This window comes from Rutilus rutilus (assembly GCF_951802725.1).
Source record: "Rutilus rutilus genome assembly, chromosome: 13".
NCBI lineage: Eukaryota > Metazoa > Chordata > Actinopteri > Cypriniformes > Leuciscidae > Rutilus > Rutilus rutilus.
This window is the reverse complement of record NC_140218.1, coordinates 10,247,223-10,262,786: the sequence shown is the minus strand read 5'-3', so window position 1 is coordinate 10,262,786 and position 15,564 is coordinate 10,247,223. Positions and strand designations below refer to the sequence as shown.

The 15,564-nt window shown below is 38.6% G+C and overlaps 1 protein-coding gene across 1 annotated transcript; it reads left to right on the top strand.

The window, feature by feature from the left end:
- The first annotated feature begins 217 nt into the window (after positions 1 to 217).
- stk35 (serine/threonine kinase 35) lies at positions 218 to 15,123 on the top strand. Its single transcript, XM_084428124.1, has 3 exons — positions 218 to 910; positions 5,035 to 5,794; positions 14,481 to 15,123. Exons 1-2 carry the CDS (start codon positions 382 to 384, stop codon positions 5,751 to 5,753), a joined length of 1,248 nt encoding a protein of 415 aa, XP_084284250.1. The 5' UTR covers positions 218 to 381; the 3' UTR covers positions 5,754 to 5,794; positions 14,481 to 15,123.
- The last annotated feature ends 441 nt before the right edge of the window (positions 15,124 to 15,564 follow it).

Below are 15,564 nucleotides of genomic sequence, written 5' to 3'. Positions count from 1 at the left end.
TTCAATATATATATAAAAAACACCCTTAAATGTTTATTATTATTTTTTATTCTGTGCATTTAAATCAACTCTGAAAAAAATTAATCGCTTTAATATTGTTTAAAAAGCTTTTTCTTTTTGTGTGAAAAACCCCACCCGTCTTTTGAATGAAATGGAACAGTCCGCCGAGGCCACGCCCCCTTTGCTTTCTCCTGTTAATGTTGTTATTGTTTATGTCAGTTGGACGTTTGATAGAAGAAGTGACAAAAACAAAACAAAAACCTACACACAAACCTGTCGAGTTTCCCCCTCAAAAAACGAGCACAGTCAGCTAGATAGGGACGTTATGACAAATAGGATTATTGCCCCGAAACATATGTCAACACAGGGGGTAATAAACTCATGGAGCTGCGCAACGGCACACAGGGGAGAGTAACGAGCCTCCGGCGGGGCTGCAAGAGAGTCGAGCCGCCCATCGCGAACATGAGGCGGGATGTCAGTAAAGTTTTGCGCCCGCTTCCCGTGGAGACCAACGATGATGATGATGATGATGATGAGCCCATGGAAGAAGAGGACTGCTTCTCCACGGGCTTCCTTAAGAGTGCCAACCGGGAGCTCGCGACGCTGTTCTCGGCGCCCCGGTACAGTCTGATTCGGGAGGTGGGTCGGGGGAGCTACGGCGTGGTGTATGAAGCGGTCGCCCGCAGGACCGGAGCCCGGGTGGCCGTGAAGAAGCTCCGCTGCGACGCGCCAGAGAAAGTGGAGCTTGCACTGGCTGAGTTCTGGGCCCTGGCGAGCCTGGAGAAGAAGCACGAGAATGTGGTGCAGCTGGAGGAGTGTGTGTTGCAAAGAAACGGGATGGCACAGAAAATGAGCCACGGGAACAAGCGAAACAAGCAGTATTTGAGATTAGTGGAAACTTCACTGAAAGGTAAATAAAGTTTCACAGACCAGTACTGTACTGTAGCTGGAGCTTCTTGAAAGCATTTGCACTGTTCATAAGGTGAACTAAATGCTTGATATCTGATTTATTTATTTATTTATTTATTTATCTTGTCAACACAAGTAGGTTTTTGCTTTGCAATACAAATGAAAGTTGCATAAAAGCAATTGCACTTTTAATAATATGCATGCATTAGTATTAAAACCCTTTATGGTTTTATTGTGCATCTTAAATGCATATCATGAATGCACAAAGTAGGAAGAGAAGCTCGTCTGTGCGTGAGGGAACATCATGTTCCAGCACTCAATGCATTAACCCCTTCACTCCCATACAGGCCATGTTTATGTACACCTCTATTCATTGTATGCAATTTTCAAAACTCGAGTTTTTCAGTGGGTTTAATAATATTGTTATTTTCATGGCATTCGTATTACCAAAATCAGATTAAACTCTGCTGTCAAGGTGCAGAGTGCAAGTACTTTTAAAGACATTTACAGGATAAAAAAGTATTTTTAAGCGATTGCAATCACAGACAACAATTTCTAGCTCCTTATATGTTTTAGAGTGGTTTATAACATGAAAAATTGAAATTTCCATGTTTTTTTTCATTTTTTTTTTTTAGAATTTGTTGTATTTGACTTTTCGGGGCCTGGGAATATATATATTTGTTATGCCCTGATATTTCCATGATTATAGGAACCCTGATTATAGTTGATCATATAGGCTAGTTGAAATTTTGAAATATGTTACACTTTGGTGTACTCCATTTATAACAATTTTAAAAAATAACAATTTTTGATACATTTTCAAAATGGCACAATATGAATGTGATGTTGGAGTTTGTGTGGCGTTTGGTGTGTGGAGGTGACAGTGAGTTGCGTGTGAGTGCTATATTTGTGGTTGTGCTCAGCAGTGGCAGGATCTATTTTGTGCTGACTGGTGTTGTTATGCAAGTGCCACCATTTAGTGGCCTCGTCTACAGCGGAAAAACTAATCCTGATGTTACAGCCTTCTTTAGAAATGATCCCGATATAAATGTTTTTGCTGATGGATTTTTGGGTTATGTAATGCTTTTTGACAGATACGTCATATATGTCCGTCACGTCTGTATCGACTAGGCCAGAATATTGTGTTTGTGGCCTTTAATCAGTCAGTCCGGTCAAAGTGAACCAATTTATAGCTCACACATTACTTTATATCAGAGATTCCCAAACTTTTCTTTCTCCTTTTTTAACCCAAAGTAAATCCCCTCAGTAATAAAATTAATATTTCAATAATTTAACAACACATTTGCGTGTTCATGCTGCCCTGATGTCAGTTCAAGTGCCCCATTGTGATATTTTAAAGGTTCCTAATTTTCTCCTACAATAGGTTTACATGCATCAAAGGTCAAAAACACTTTCATTATTATACATTATATCTCATAATGATATATATTGCACATCATCACTTAATTTCTCAAAGAGTCTGAAAACGGTTCGTTCGAAGATTCAGCCTCTCGTTTTGGCTGGTCAGAATCGAGTCTTTCTTTTATAGGAGACAATAACTTTGTTTGTCGTGCACTTTAATTTTTAAAACTTTGCAGACATTTTACCTTCACAAACAGCTATATTACACACTGCATGAAACAAATAGATAATATATATTTTAAAAAAGCATAATGGGGCCTTGAAATGCAGGTAAGCAAACAAAATAAGTAAAAAATTAAGTATTTAGGTAGATCTTTTGCTGTTTATTAAAGTTTGATAAGCCCAGTTTGGGAAATCCTGCTTCATGAGACCTAACATTTGTTTTTTAGGATTATAGGAGAAACGTGTTCCCAAGTGTTTCCTTTCCCTAAGTGTTTATAAGTCGCTATCTACTTCCACAGGTCTCAGTCCACCTGTTTTCCATGCATTTCCCAACCCTTGTTTCCTGAAGTTAAGCTATGTTAGTTATTACAGAACGCAGACAGATTATCAATGCTTAGCCTCATACAGTCTCTTTGGAAGGGCTCCAAACGTGTCGCTCAGAGGAAATCTGTGCTCAGCTAAAGTCTGATTGGTGTTTTGCTAGTCTATCAGCATTAGCTAAAGCAGCACTTTAGTTCTGGCCGGCATAACACTCTTTGTTGAAGGCTTTGGTGCTTTGGACAGTAAAGCCGCTGTAGTTTGAACAGAACTCGGTTTAATCAAACACAACCGTCTCTGTTTGCTAATGAGTCTGACACAACGGCTTATCAGTGTCAGTTAGAGACCAGAAACGTTCAATGAAGAGATGTTTGGCCTAACTCAGCAGAAACAGCTCTATTGAAGCACATGAGTAGATTATGGACTGGAGTGGGTTTGATTTGCCATCATCCCCGAAGTGGTTTACAATAAAGGCCAGTTCTGACATAAAAAGGAGGCCACTTGGAGCACGTTGTTGTCCAACAACGTTGTTTTCTTTAAATCTTTAAATTGGGACTTTATGCTTTGAAAGCAAGGAGCTACTAAAAAGGCAAAAGAAATTGTTAGTTTCGCAACATGAAATTAAAATTGACCCCGTTTACTTTCTTAAAAGGATTAGTTCACCCAAAAATTCTGTCATTAATTACTCACACTCATGTCGTTCCAAACCCGTAAGACTTTTGTTCTTCTTCGAAACACAAATAAAGATCTTTTTGATGAAATCTGAGAGATTTCTGTCCCTCCATTGACAGCCTAAGCAACTACAAATTGACGCTTCAAAAAGTTCATGAAGAGATCTTAAACTAATCCATATGAATCGAGTGGTTTAGTCCAAATTTTCTGAAGAGACAAAATCGCTTTATACACTGAATAGAGTTAATTTAGGCTTTTATTTACATATAAGCATTCATCAACTCACACATCAGTTGCGTTAACAGAATGTTTGCTCGATGTGCGAGAACCAATGAGGTTCATTCTCGCGCGTCAAGCAGGTTCAGTTGAGTTTATATTCGCTGAACAAAGTTTATATTGTGAATTAAAGGAGAACTTGGTAACTTTTTTAACTTAATAAAACTGTCTAGAAATCATTTGGATGGTTAAACAACCTGTTCTGGTGATATTGGTGACTTTCCCCGCTCCCCCCAGCGTTCCCAGGCGGAAAACCAACCTTGCAACTTGGGCACTACCGTCCCGGCAAGATAGAAATGGGAAGTGTCGTGAGAAGCGAGAACTAGAACGAGAACGAGTGCGAAACACAAATTGCTTTACGGCAATTCGACATAAACAAACACGCATGTATGATGTATTACCAGATTACCCACCTCGGTAGACATAGCTCCACGCGATACAGTTGGCTTGCTCCAATCAAAACAAACGCACATGAGCAGCGGTAGAGAGGGGGAGGAGGCCGCCGCAAGTGAGTTTTTACGACCGTGTTGTGAAATATACACCCTCCCACAGCTGTAGGGGGAGCTCGTGGGGAAAACATGCGACAACAAAAGGGAAAATCAGCGAAAAAGTGACTAGAGTTCGCTAGAGTTGCCGAGTTCTCCTTTAAAGCCGAAATTAAATCTGTTCATCATATAAAGAGATCGAGTCTCATCAAAAAATTTGGACTAATCTGCTCAACTCATGATTAGTTTTACAATCTCTTTATGAACTTTTTGAAGCGTCAAAGTGGTAGTTGCGTAGACTGTCAACAGAGGGACAGAAAGCTCTCAGATTTCATTAAAAAGATCTTCATTTGTGTTCCGAAAGTGAACGAAAGTCTTTACGGGTTTAGGGTGAGTAGATGATGACAGAATTGTAATTTTTTGGGTGAACTATCCCTTTAATACACATTTCTGGTCTTACTGTGAATGTTTAATCAGTGCACCTTATTTTAAAGAAACATTTTCTTTGAAACCTTTATAATTCAACATGAATTGGTAAAAAGGCCCCCTCCAACTTGTGTCAAGGTGTTTCGGGGCCTTAAACAGCGGGTCAACATTTGAAGTGGATGAAAACCTTTCATCAATGTCATACACGAGTTAACTTTGTTCAACAGTTCAACTTTGAACTGTTTTGATCCACTTGAAATGTTGACTACTGGAGTTATGCACAACAATTACCTGCAAATTTCAGCATTGAATGTCCACCTGTGCATTTTCATCGCCTAATTCCCACATTCTACTATCATTCCAGGTGAGCGTATCTTGGGTCACCCAGAGCAGCCGTGTTATCTTTGGTTTGTTATGGAGTTCTGCGATGGCGGCGACCTCAACCAGTACATCCTCTCCCGACGACCTGATCCGCGGACCAACCGCAGTTTCATGAAGCAGCTGACCAGCGCTGTGGCCTTCCTACATAAGAACAACATTGTCCACCGGGACCTCAAACCAGACAACATTCTCATCTCACAGAAATCGGACGGTCCCGTGATCAAGGTCGCCGACTTCGGCCTCAGCAAGGTGTGCGCGGGACTCAGCTACATTGAGAACGACGGCGACAACCATGTTAACAAGAACATGGTGAACATTAATAAGTTCTGGCTGTCGTCAGCATGCGGTTCTGACTTCTACATGGCACCGGAGGTGTGGGAGGGCCATTACACCGCCAAGGCGGACATTTTCGCGCTCGGCATCATCATTTGGGCCATGGTAGAACGCATCACGTTTATCGACGCCGAATCCAAGCGAGAGCTCCTCGGCACGTACATTCGTCAGGGAACCGAGATCGTCCCGGTGGGCGAGGCCTTGCTGGAGAACCCGAAGATGATCCTGCATATCCCGCAAAGGACACGCAGTATCATGTCGGAGGGCGTCAAGCGGCTTCTGCAGGACATGTTGGCGGTCAACCCGCAGGACCGGCCCGACGCATTTCAGCTAGAAGTTAGAATGGACCAGGTCACATGTGCGGGATAAGCCGACCTGATTGGCCAAAACGAGCATGCTTGCTCTTTCAGGTGGGTTGCAATTTCTTGATATCATTTTAAACATCAAGCGTAGCGTCAGTTCTGGCAGGTTACGCTAGTCAAGCTCGCGTCAGCTGACTCTCAGCTGATCCACGTCTACCTGTAGGAATATGACACCTATCACTGTATACATACAGTATATAAGCTCCTTCAGTATTATCAGCAGCTATCGCGTTTCTCAGGAGCTCATTACCCTCCTCCATCCCCAGCTCCTCCTCTCGTCAGTCAGGATTTAGCATTCTGATTCCCCTTTGAATCAGACTATGTTGTACATTAAAATCTTTATTAATTATTGATATCTGCAAAACATATTCATGTTGCTTCTTTTCTGTTACCCTAAGGGGGTAATTGCTGCTCTTATTCATGCTAGGCTGCATGGATGCACAGGGAGTTCTCGCCCAGAACAGAACCATACCGCCAATCCAAACTGTATGCTAATTGCCAATCGTATTTGACGATAGTGGTCCTGACAGAAATGTTGTATTCACCATTTTTGTTTACCTCAGACCAGTTTAAAAATCCCTTAATGCACGAAAACAAGCCTCTTAGGTTGTTATAAATTTACCAATATGTAAATCAAGCGTGCCGCACAAGTCCTGAAAAGTGAAGCCTAAGCGCCTCGATCGCCCCCCCCAGTGGCTGGTCCCAGTATAGGTCATAAACCCCGCCTCTCCATGTAGTCTAATGGGACGCAAAACTAAACAATCAAATTAGGCTACACTTCAAATACATTGTTTCCAAAGATGTTTTATGTAATTTTAGGTTGTTTTTGGTTGGTCTTAGTTAGTTATTTGATGCTATAAAAATGGGAATGTGACGTTATGATTGACAGCTGTGATCGACAGCTTCTCTAAACGAAGTAGTCACTGGGGCACCAACATACTTTTGGGGGGATTTTCGGGAGGAGATTGAAGCTTCAACACCGACATAATGAGTAAAGTGAGTGAGGCCGGGACCTTGACATCGCGGCTCTTCTTCACGTTCACTACTGGGCAGAATCAGGTCCCATATCAGCGCAAGATGTCAGCGCCATATTAGGTCTCTGGCGGCTTCACTTTTCACCAATGGAAGAGAGTGATGGTGCGTCTATGATGTAAATACATACGTGTTAAAGTGCTCTCAAGTGTCGAATTGATTATAATCGAAACTAGGCCGATCTTGAGTTTGCTTCCCAGAGTTCTTTGCCTATTCTAGAATTTCTCGTCCTTCCAGCTGCTTTGTGTTTCTCTAATCAAACCCACGTACAGTAAATGGCCTCAGGGGTAACATGTACCCTGCGAGGCTGCCACGCTCTACCCTTTGCACGTTTCGCAGGCCTGTTTGGTTTTACCGACGCCACGCCCCGAGTTCCTACCAACATTTTGACTAACAAGATCCGACACCTTTTTAACAGCAGAATGCATGTGGCCAGGGGCGATAGCGTGATTGTGTGATACACGGCATACACCCAACCAGGTGCGTTCTGTTTTTTTGGGTAGGATCCAATTATTATACAACGTCAGTAATACCGAAATGGCGTTCAGAGTTTATTGCACTTTTTTTAAATGGATTTTGCATTCGATGAGGTTCAACTGAAAAGGCCAGAGGAAATTGAATGCATTTCCTGAATGCAAGTCACTCTATAGCATTTTTTTATTTTCTTTATTTATTTTTTTACTGTAGCTATATTTAGGCTTTTTAATTTGAGGAATTTTACTATTGCTGCTTTTTTTTTTAATTAAAAATATTCACACTTTCAGGAATTCACGCCACAGTGAATAACTGTGAATTTTATTCATTAAAATCACTAAAGTTTTATTAATGTGTATTACTTTTATTAATAATGTTTTACTAACTTATTATTAATAACAATTATTAATGTTATTTATTTAATTTTATCTAAATGTATTTATTTATTGGTTTGTTGTTCATGCTGGAAGATTATTACATTTGCTGAATCAATAATAATTATAGCTATTATGTGTTTTTCCTCTAATTTCCTTTTTATTAAAATCTAGGGCTGTCAATTCAGCATTCAAATAATCATTTTAATTAAATGACATAATATGCTGAATAATCTGATGTATAAAAATATTCACACTTTCAGTAATTCACGCCAAGTATTGTAATGTGTAACAAAGTAAATTGTATTCATTCAAATCAATAATATTTAATATCAATGTATGTTTATATTATAATGTTTCTTATTTTTTAATTAATAATAACTTTTAATTAATAATAACTTACTTTTTATATATATAATTATTTATTTATATGTAATTTTATCTAAAGTTATTTATTTATGAGTTTGCTGTTAATGTTGGAAGATTACAAATTTGCTGAAACAGTAAAAATAATATGTTTTTCCTCTAACTTCCTTTTAATTCAAATCTAGGGCTGTCAATAAAAAAAAAATAAAAAAACATTTTAATAAAATTAAATAAAATGCTGCATAATCTAATTAATTGTTTATGTATTCATATTTTCTGAAGAAAATTATAATTTAAATATATTACATTGTCACGTGTCATTAGAAGTCAATATATTGTAATTAAAGTCAGTAAAGTATTTTATTAACTTAAAATTCACACTTTAAATCTGCTGTATACTCCCAACCAGGTGCTTCAATGTCTTGGGATGGGAACCAATTGTTATACAACATCAGTAACACCGGAATGTCGTTCCCGCAGAGTTTATTGCATTCTTTTATGGATTTTGCATTGGATGAGGTTCAACTGAAAAGGCCAGCGGAAATTAAATGCATTTTGAAGCCATTTTATAGCACGATTTTAATCAAAACTGGCTTCATTGTTGTCCGGAGGCTAGAACATACGACAGCCGGTTTGTTCTAAAACAATGACTTCATTCAGACTAGCACGCATCTGTATAGCCTTTATTTAACCAGGAGAAAAGTGAAATGCAATGAAGATGGCGGCTTGTTTGATGTAAAATCGGAGAGCCTTGTGTTTGCGAGGATGTGAACGTGTACGAGACTCGTGCGTCAGGGGTTTATGGCCTCAGTGAGCATATAGAGCAGTTATGCAACACTCCTCCTCTCCCCGACGGCCTGAATGGATGCAGCCATCCGTCAAAACAAGCAGGCCTGGGAGTCGGCCTGTGTGTCTTAGTGGGGTAAGAGGGGGTACTTTTGCGTATTTACACCCGGAGCGCCTTCAGACGTGCTCTTCAAGCCCTCCACCCTCCCGTCCCGAAGCACACACGCACATTTCAGGCCCTGAGACGCTGAGGGGGTCTATGGTCTCGCTCTAGACTCGCGTTCAGAACATTTTGTTCTTTGCCTGCCAGCATGTGTGAGTCTCCATTGCTGCTGTGTATACACTGTCACTGTCAGGTACATTATTATTCACAACTAACATATAGCAATGGTGATATTGCTCCTCTTTTTTAATTAAAGACATTCACACTTTCAGTAATTCACATCACAAAAGTGTAATGAACATGTAATGTGTAACAGTATGTAAATTATATTCATTCATATCAATGATGTTTATTATTTATTGCATTATTTCAACACATTTATTATTTTAACATTAATGTTTATTTATTGTATATTTTATTATGTCTAATACTTTTTTATATATATCTTTTATTATTTATTTAAAATTTTATTCTTTTAAAAATACTATTTAATAGCAAAATTCACACCACAGTACTTGTAATGTGTACCAATACGTAAATTATATTCACTCATATCAATACTAATCTTCAATAATTTCAAAAATAAATCAATTTATTTATTTGTAATGCTTTTTGTTTTTAATATTTTTATTAATTTATATTTAAATTGTATTAATTCATACTATTTGTTTTATTATTATTATTATTATTATGGGTTAGTTTGACCCAATTGACCAATTGAATAATCACTGCTAGTGCCAATTAATATGATTAGCCTATTCCAAATTAATTGTCTATTAATCAATATTTGCTGAGAAAAGCGTAGAATGAAGATAATTCAAATACATACACAAGTAAATCGTTGAATTGTAGTCAGTATTGTAAAAATAGTAAAGCATTTGATCAAGTCTGTTGTCTTAGGCCAGTTTGCAAGTTGTATTTGTTACCTTTTATAAATATTATAATTACTACTACGACTTTGACTGATGTTCGCAGGCACAACTCTCTCTGTGCTCAGATCTTTTGCAGATGTAAGAGCGTACATTATCATGTTAGTGTGATTGTGGCCGTGTTGTATCTGTGATTATGGTCATTATATAAGCGGGTCACTGAGTGCAGAGCAGCTGTAATATATGGTACAGTGTGTTCTCTGTCTCTGTTCACCGACAGCCATGTCGTGTTGATCAACATACAGTCACGGAGCTGAGCAGAAAGTCAGTGTTTATGCCTAAACTTAACGGGACAACAGAACTAGGCTAAATGTGAGAAATGCATTATTATACACCATCAGATTTCTCAACATTTTTGTGTGCGATTCAGACTCCTTTGGGAAAAGTGGGGGTTGTTTTCCAGGATTGGAGGGAGCGAGTGAGTGTTTACAGACTGTTATGCAAGCTGGAATATATAAAAATATGCCGGTTTTCCATGTATTTAGCACACTTTTCCAATCAGAGCTTGCTTTTTTTAAATTGTTAAACTGGTTTGGTTCGTTTTTTTTTTTTTTTTAGATATCAGATCATTTTTATTTTATTTGAACTAAAGAAGAACAACCTCAAACCCTTTGCAAATTATTAATAAGTCAGTGTAAGATGTGACATATAAGTAATTTGTTCACTGTAAAAAACACTCAAACCCTCTTTTGGTGTTAAAAAACTACTGTCAGGATTTACTAAAGACACGCAGTGAAAAATAGCGCTGAAAAGGCGTGGATGGGGTTATTTTTGCGGCTGACCTTATTGCATATGCATTTGTAGGAGTTTCCCTTTCAGATGCAAAGTTTACGGGAGGAGAGTATTTAAATGAATCATGTAACCGTCCTAACCAGACGCGATGCGATTCCAGCGACAAATAATTTGCCTGTGCACACTAGACGTGACGCGACTGCGAGATGCGCCAAAATCAATCAAAACCCACAGCCAATCAGAACAGCGTGTGGGCGGAGTCTCGCGGCGAGTGCACGGTAATCTTGACGGCATAAAATGGATAAGTAGCTACATAATCAAATTCACAAATATTACATCTTTCAAAACATTATTCAAATACATAGGCTACTGAGTTACTAAAACAATCTTTGTCAAATAATACACTTGTTTGTTCACAGTTTGAACGTTCTTGTTTTCATTTGTTTAATTTCATGATCTGAGGTGAATTATCCATTGTTTGCTTTTACAGCTACAAAGCTGGAACACTAAATGATATTCAGTGTCACATTACACGCTTTTAACATTAAATAAAGCACATTAACAGTACCTGAGATTATCATCGCCACACTTTGTGTTTGTTGTTCCAGCGCGACGTCACAGAAAAATAGAAACCGTTTCTAAAATAGTATCATCGCGTGTCGCCGTCGCGGCTGGTTAGGACAAACACTCTGATTAACATGGAAAAGACGCCTTTTATCGCGCGTCATGTCGCGTGTAGTTAGGACACGGTGTAAGGTGATTTACTAAGGTTTGCGCTAGTCAATTTTCTGGTGTTTCCGCCATTATTTTAGCCTGGCTAACGTCAGACCTCGTCTCATTGAGACGTGGTCTGGGAACCACATGTCCATTTTCTCGTATTTGAGGCGTGGTTTACGAATGCCCAGAGCCGTTTATTGGGCGCTACGAATGTCTATCAAATGCGCCTGTACGTAGCCAATCATAGCCAATCGTTTCAATTATACCAGATGACGTATGCAGAGCGACAGAAATTCGACGAGGAAGAAGACGATGGGTCAGAGATTTATGTGTACACGATGGCGTTCTGCGACTATTGCCGTTTGTGCAAGACAAACATGAGGGTAGAAGGTATATATGGACACTCTACAGACATGTTTTTATCGGAAAAACCACAGAGTTTATCCGAGAAGTTAGCGTTATTAGGGGTGACAGTCGCACAGGAGTCAGGGCAATCAAGAAGATCCTGCCAGCGTTGATCCATAGATATAAACAAACTGCTTCGGTGTGTCGCATAGACGTCGTCATAGTCTTGCTGCTCCCTCCCCGTTCTGTGATTGGTTCCCTCGCTGAGGCGAAAATCTGGTCCATGGTGTCCAGGCTGCCTAGCAGCGTGAATAAAAAAGGAAACTGGGAAACCCAGGCTACCATTATTTACCACCCCCAAAAAAACATGTCTTAAACCAGACGCAGCTCTTGATAGATTGCGTCAGTCATTATGGAAATGATCCGGCTGCATCTGTTCTTTAATTGGGGCGTTGTCAGTAGATCACATGCAGAACTTTACACTCCCATCTGTGCTTTTATGGGATTGAGGTCTCATACACTTCACACAGCACTTATCCTACAAGCTGTCGTCATCACTTTGCTCCTGACTGCTCTCCTCACTATCTTATTCTCTCTCCAACATGGTAGATGATGATGCTGATGTGTTTTTTATTAGCATTAATGATGACACAGACAACAGCAGGAATATTAGACCGCCAAATGCACGGACCGAATATACTGACACACATCCGGTTTCTTTCTCAGCTGTTCACTAATGACATAACCGAGAGAATACTTGTCGAGACGGGTATTTTGACATAATTTTGTGAGTATGTGGCCATTCAAGCGCAAGTAAACGCGAAAGAGGAATCAATTCGGTGTTCAAGCGCTGTTTGAAACGCTCCCCTCTCTCTCTCTTTCTCTCTCTCTCTCTCTCTCTCTCTCTCTCTCTCTCTCTCTCTCTCTCTCTCTCTCTCTCTCTTTCTTTCTCTCTCTCTCTTTCTCTCTCTCTCTTTCTCTCTCTCTCTCTCTCTCTCTCTCTCTCTCTCTCTCTCTCTCTCTCTCTCTCTCTCTCTCTCTCAATTCAATTCAATTCAATTCAATTCAATTCAAAATTGCTTTATTGGCATGACTGTACATATTACAATATTGCCAAAGCTTGTAAAAGACATCAAAATAATAAAATATTACAACATAACTTAAATCTAAATGTACTACTTAAATTAATTGTACAAATTAACAGTGTAACAAATTATAATATCTGTAAACATTTTACACCATAGTGTTTTAACATATATACAAATTATAGTATCAGAACATTTTATACCACAGTGTTTTAACATATACACACACACACACGTCTCTCTCTCTCTCTCTCTCTCTTTTTCTCTCTCTCTCTCTCTCTCTCTCTCTCTCTCTCTCTCTCTCTCTTTCTCTTTCTCTCTTTCTCTCTCTCTCTCTGTGCACGAGTCCAGATTTTAGCCAATTCTCCTGCGTTTAAAATCGTTTGAATGTGTAAATTGGCAAGACAAAACACATCCAAATGATAAACGTTCACTCTATGATGGTATAACTTGGCAGTTAATCCGCAAATTACACGCGTGCCGAACCTTGGGGCCTGATCCGTTGCACCTCTAATAATTAATGAACACACTTATCATATCATCATGATTGCTATCTTTACCCGAGATGGAGAAAAACGTGTCCCTGTCCCCAAAAATGTCGGTACTCAAAAGCGTTTCCCTCCACACATGTTTTCTGCTGCGCATTGAGTATTTTTTTCTACGCATGCGCACCAGTTACGGGCACCCCTGATTATAACCCAATATTTACTCAGTTTTCTTAATGTAATCCTCTTGTGGAATATATTCTGGCTCAGTCTCTGTAAAGTAGTTTCGATCGGGTCAAACTTTGGAAAAACAATTGTACGGACACTCAGCATTATTGGATTAGCTTACAGCCATAGTTGGCCGAGGATGAAATCGGATCTGATGCAGAAACAGCTTGGATGACATCAGTAATTCATTTACTTGCCAAGCGTCCGACACATGGACCCCGGATTAGAAACACTAGGAGAACAACAACAACCAGGCCTGTAGCCTGTAACTATTGAGTAGAGTATATCAATGAAAGATATGGTCTTCGTTTGAGCAGTGGTGTGTTTCTGCTGACGTCAGCACAGCAGCCAGATGTTCTTGTGTTCGGGCCAGATATCAGCCGTCTGCAGAACTGCCCGATCAATGACCGGCTGATCATGTGCATTTCAGTGGGTCTGAGTGGGTCTAGTTTACCTACAGTATCACACGCTGAATGGCTGAATTTTTATGCTTTCAGATAAGTTATTTCTGCATTTATTTGCAGTTTGTGCAATTGTATTGTGACAAAAGATGAAATGATATGATTTGATAATGATAATTTTTAAACTATGAGATTAAAAATTTAAATTATGATATACAATTTGATATTATGACAAAAAAAGTCATAACTAAGAGATTAAAATTTTTAATTATGACAAAATTCGATATGACATAAAAAGTAATAATTATGAGATAAAAAAAGTAAATTATGACAAAAAACAATTGACATTAAAAAGTCATGACAAAACATTGATTTATAATTTTAATTCCTAATTTCTACTTTTCTTTCATAAGTTAGCATTTTTACATCATAATTATTACTTAGTATCTCATAATTTTGACTTTTTATGTCATAATTTTGACTTTTTATGTCATAATTGCGACTTTTTTGTCATTATTATGATTTTCCAAATCATGTGTTTTATTATTATGTTTATTAAATGTATTACGTTCTTGGGTGTGTTTGGTCGAGTAAGTTTTGTTTTGCTCTCTCTACAGGTTTGCAGAGTAAAATTGCTCACCGATGGAAGGGAATCAAAAGGAATCAGTGAATCCCGGAACTGTGAATTTTGTCTTGCGCTCACTTCCAGAAAGCAGAAGTGAAAAGAGAAGTCTCGATCTCTATATTAAAGACCCATCACGTGGAAATGTTATGCAGGTATCTTTCTTAACACGCTGTTTTTCTACTTCAGTGCATTCGGATGTCACATGATACGAGTCTTCCGAACTGTGTTTTCTGCTCAAATCTCACCAGCAATGACTTCACGTCGCTCTCGTTCTCTGCTGTGACTCGTGCTGTTGTTCTGGACCAGATTTAGACGCACACGTTGCACTATGTCCTCAAACAAGCATATCCCATGAAAACTACCTTTCGCCCCATCCTTCTGGACGGGGGTTTACCAGACAGTATAGATGGTTTACCATTTAGACAGGTTTACCATAGCAGCACTATGATCGATCGAATGTTGTTGAATGCTCTAAAATATTCACGGGACAACAGAGAAGGAAGTTATTATAAAGCTCACAACCATAAAGACATACTGTGAATGATGTAATGTGAATAACTGGGTACATAGTGACCCCGTCTCTCCTGTAGGTTTGAATGTTTCTGACCCCGAACAACAGCACTTCTATATATATAAAATTTTTTATTAAATCACCGTTGTGCCTTATTTTTACTTTTTTTTGTTTTTAAAGAAAGTATTTGGATGGGTCTTATTATTTTATTTTAGTTTTTCAAGGATATTTAAAATGATTTTGTTTTACCGGAAATGTCGCCATGTTATTTCCATGCTAATAATATTGGTTTCAAATGTTTTAACATTTAACATTTCAACTTTTCTTTGATTTGAGTTCATTTGACAGGATCCAGTGCAATATCTGTCAAATATATATTTTTTTTTAATGTGTCATTTATCATCTATCAAAATACAGATCAGGTGTAAACAAAATGATGACACTTTTTTTTTTTTTTTTTTACTAACGCCGTTAACCAGGAGATTATTTCACTTTCTATGCAGACTGGAGAGTTGATGTTATGTAAATAATGAATTGGTGAGGGATCAAATATTGTAGGTGTTAA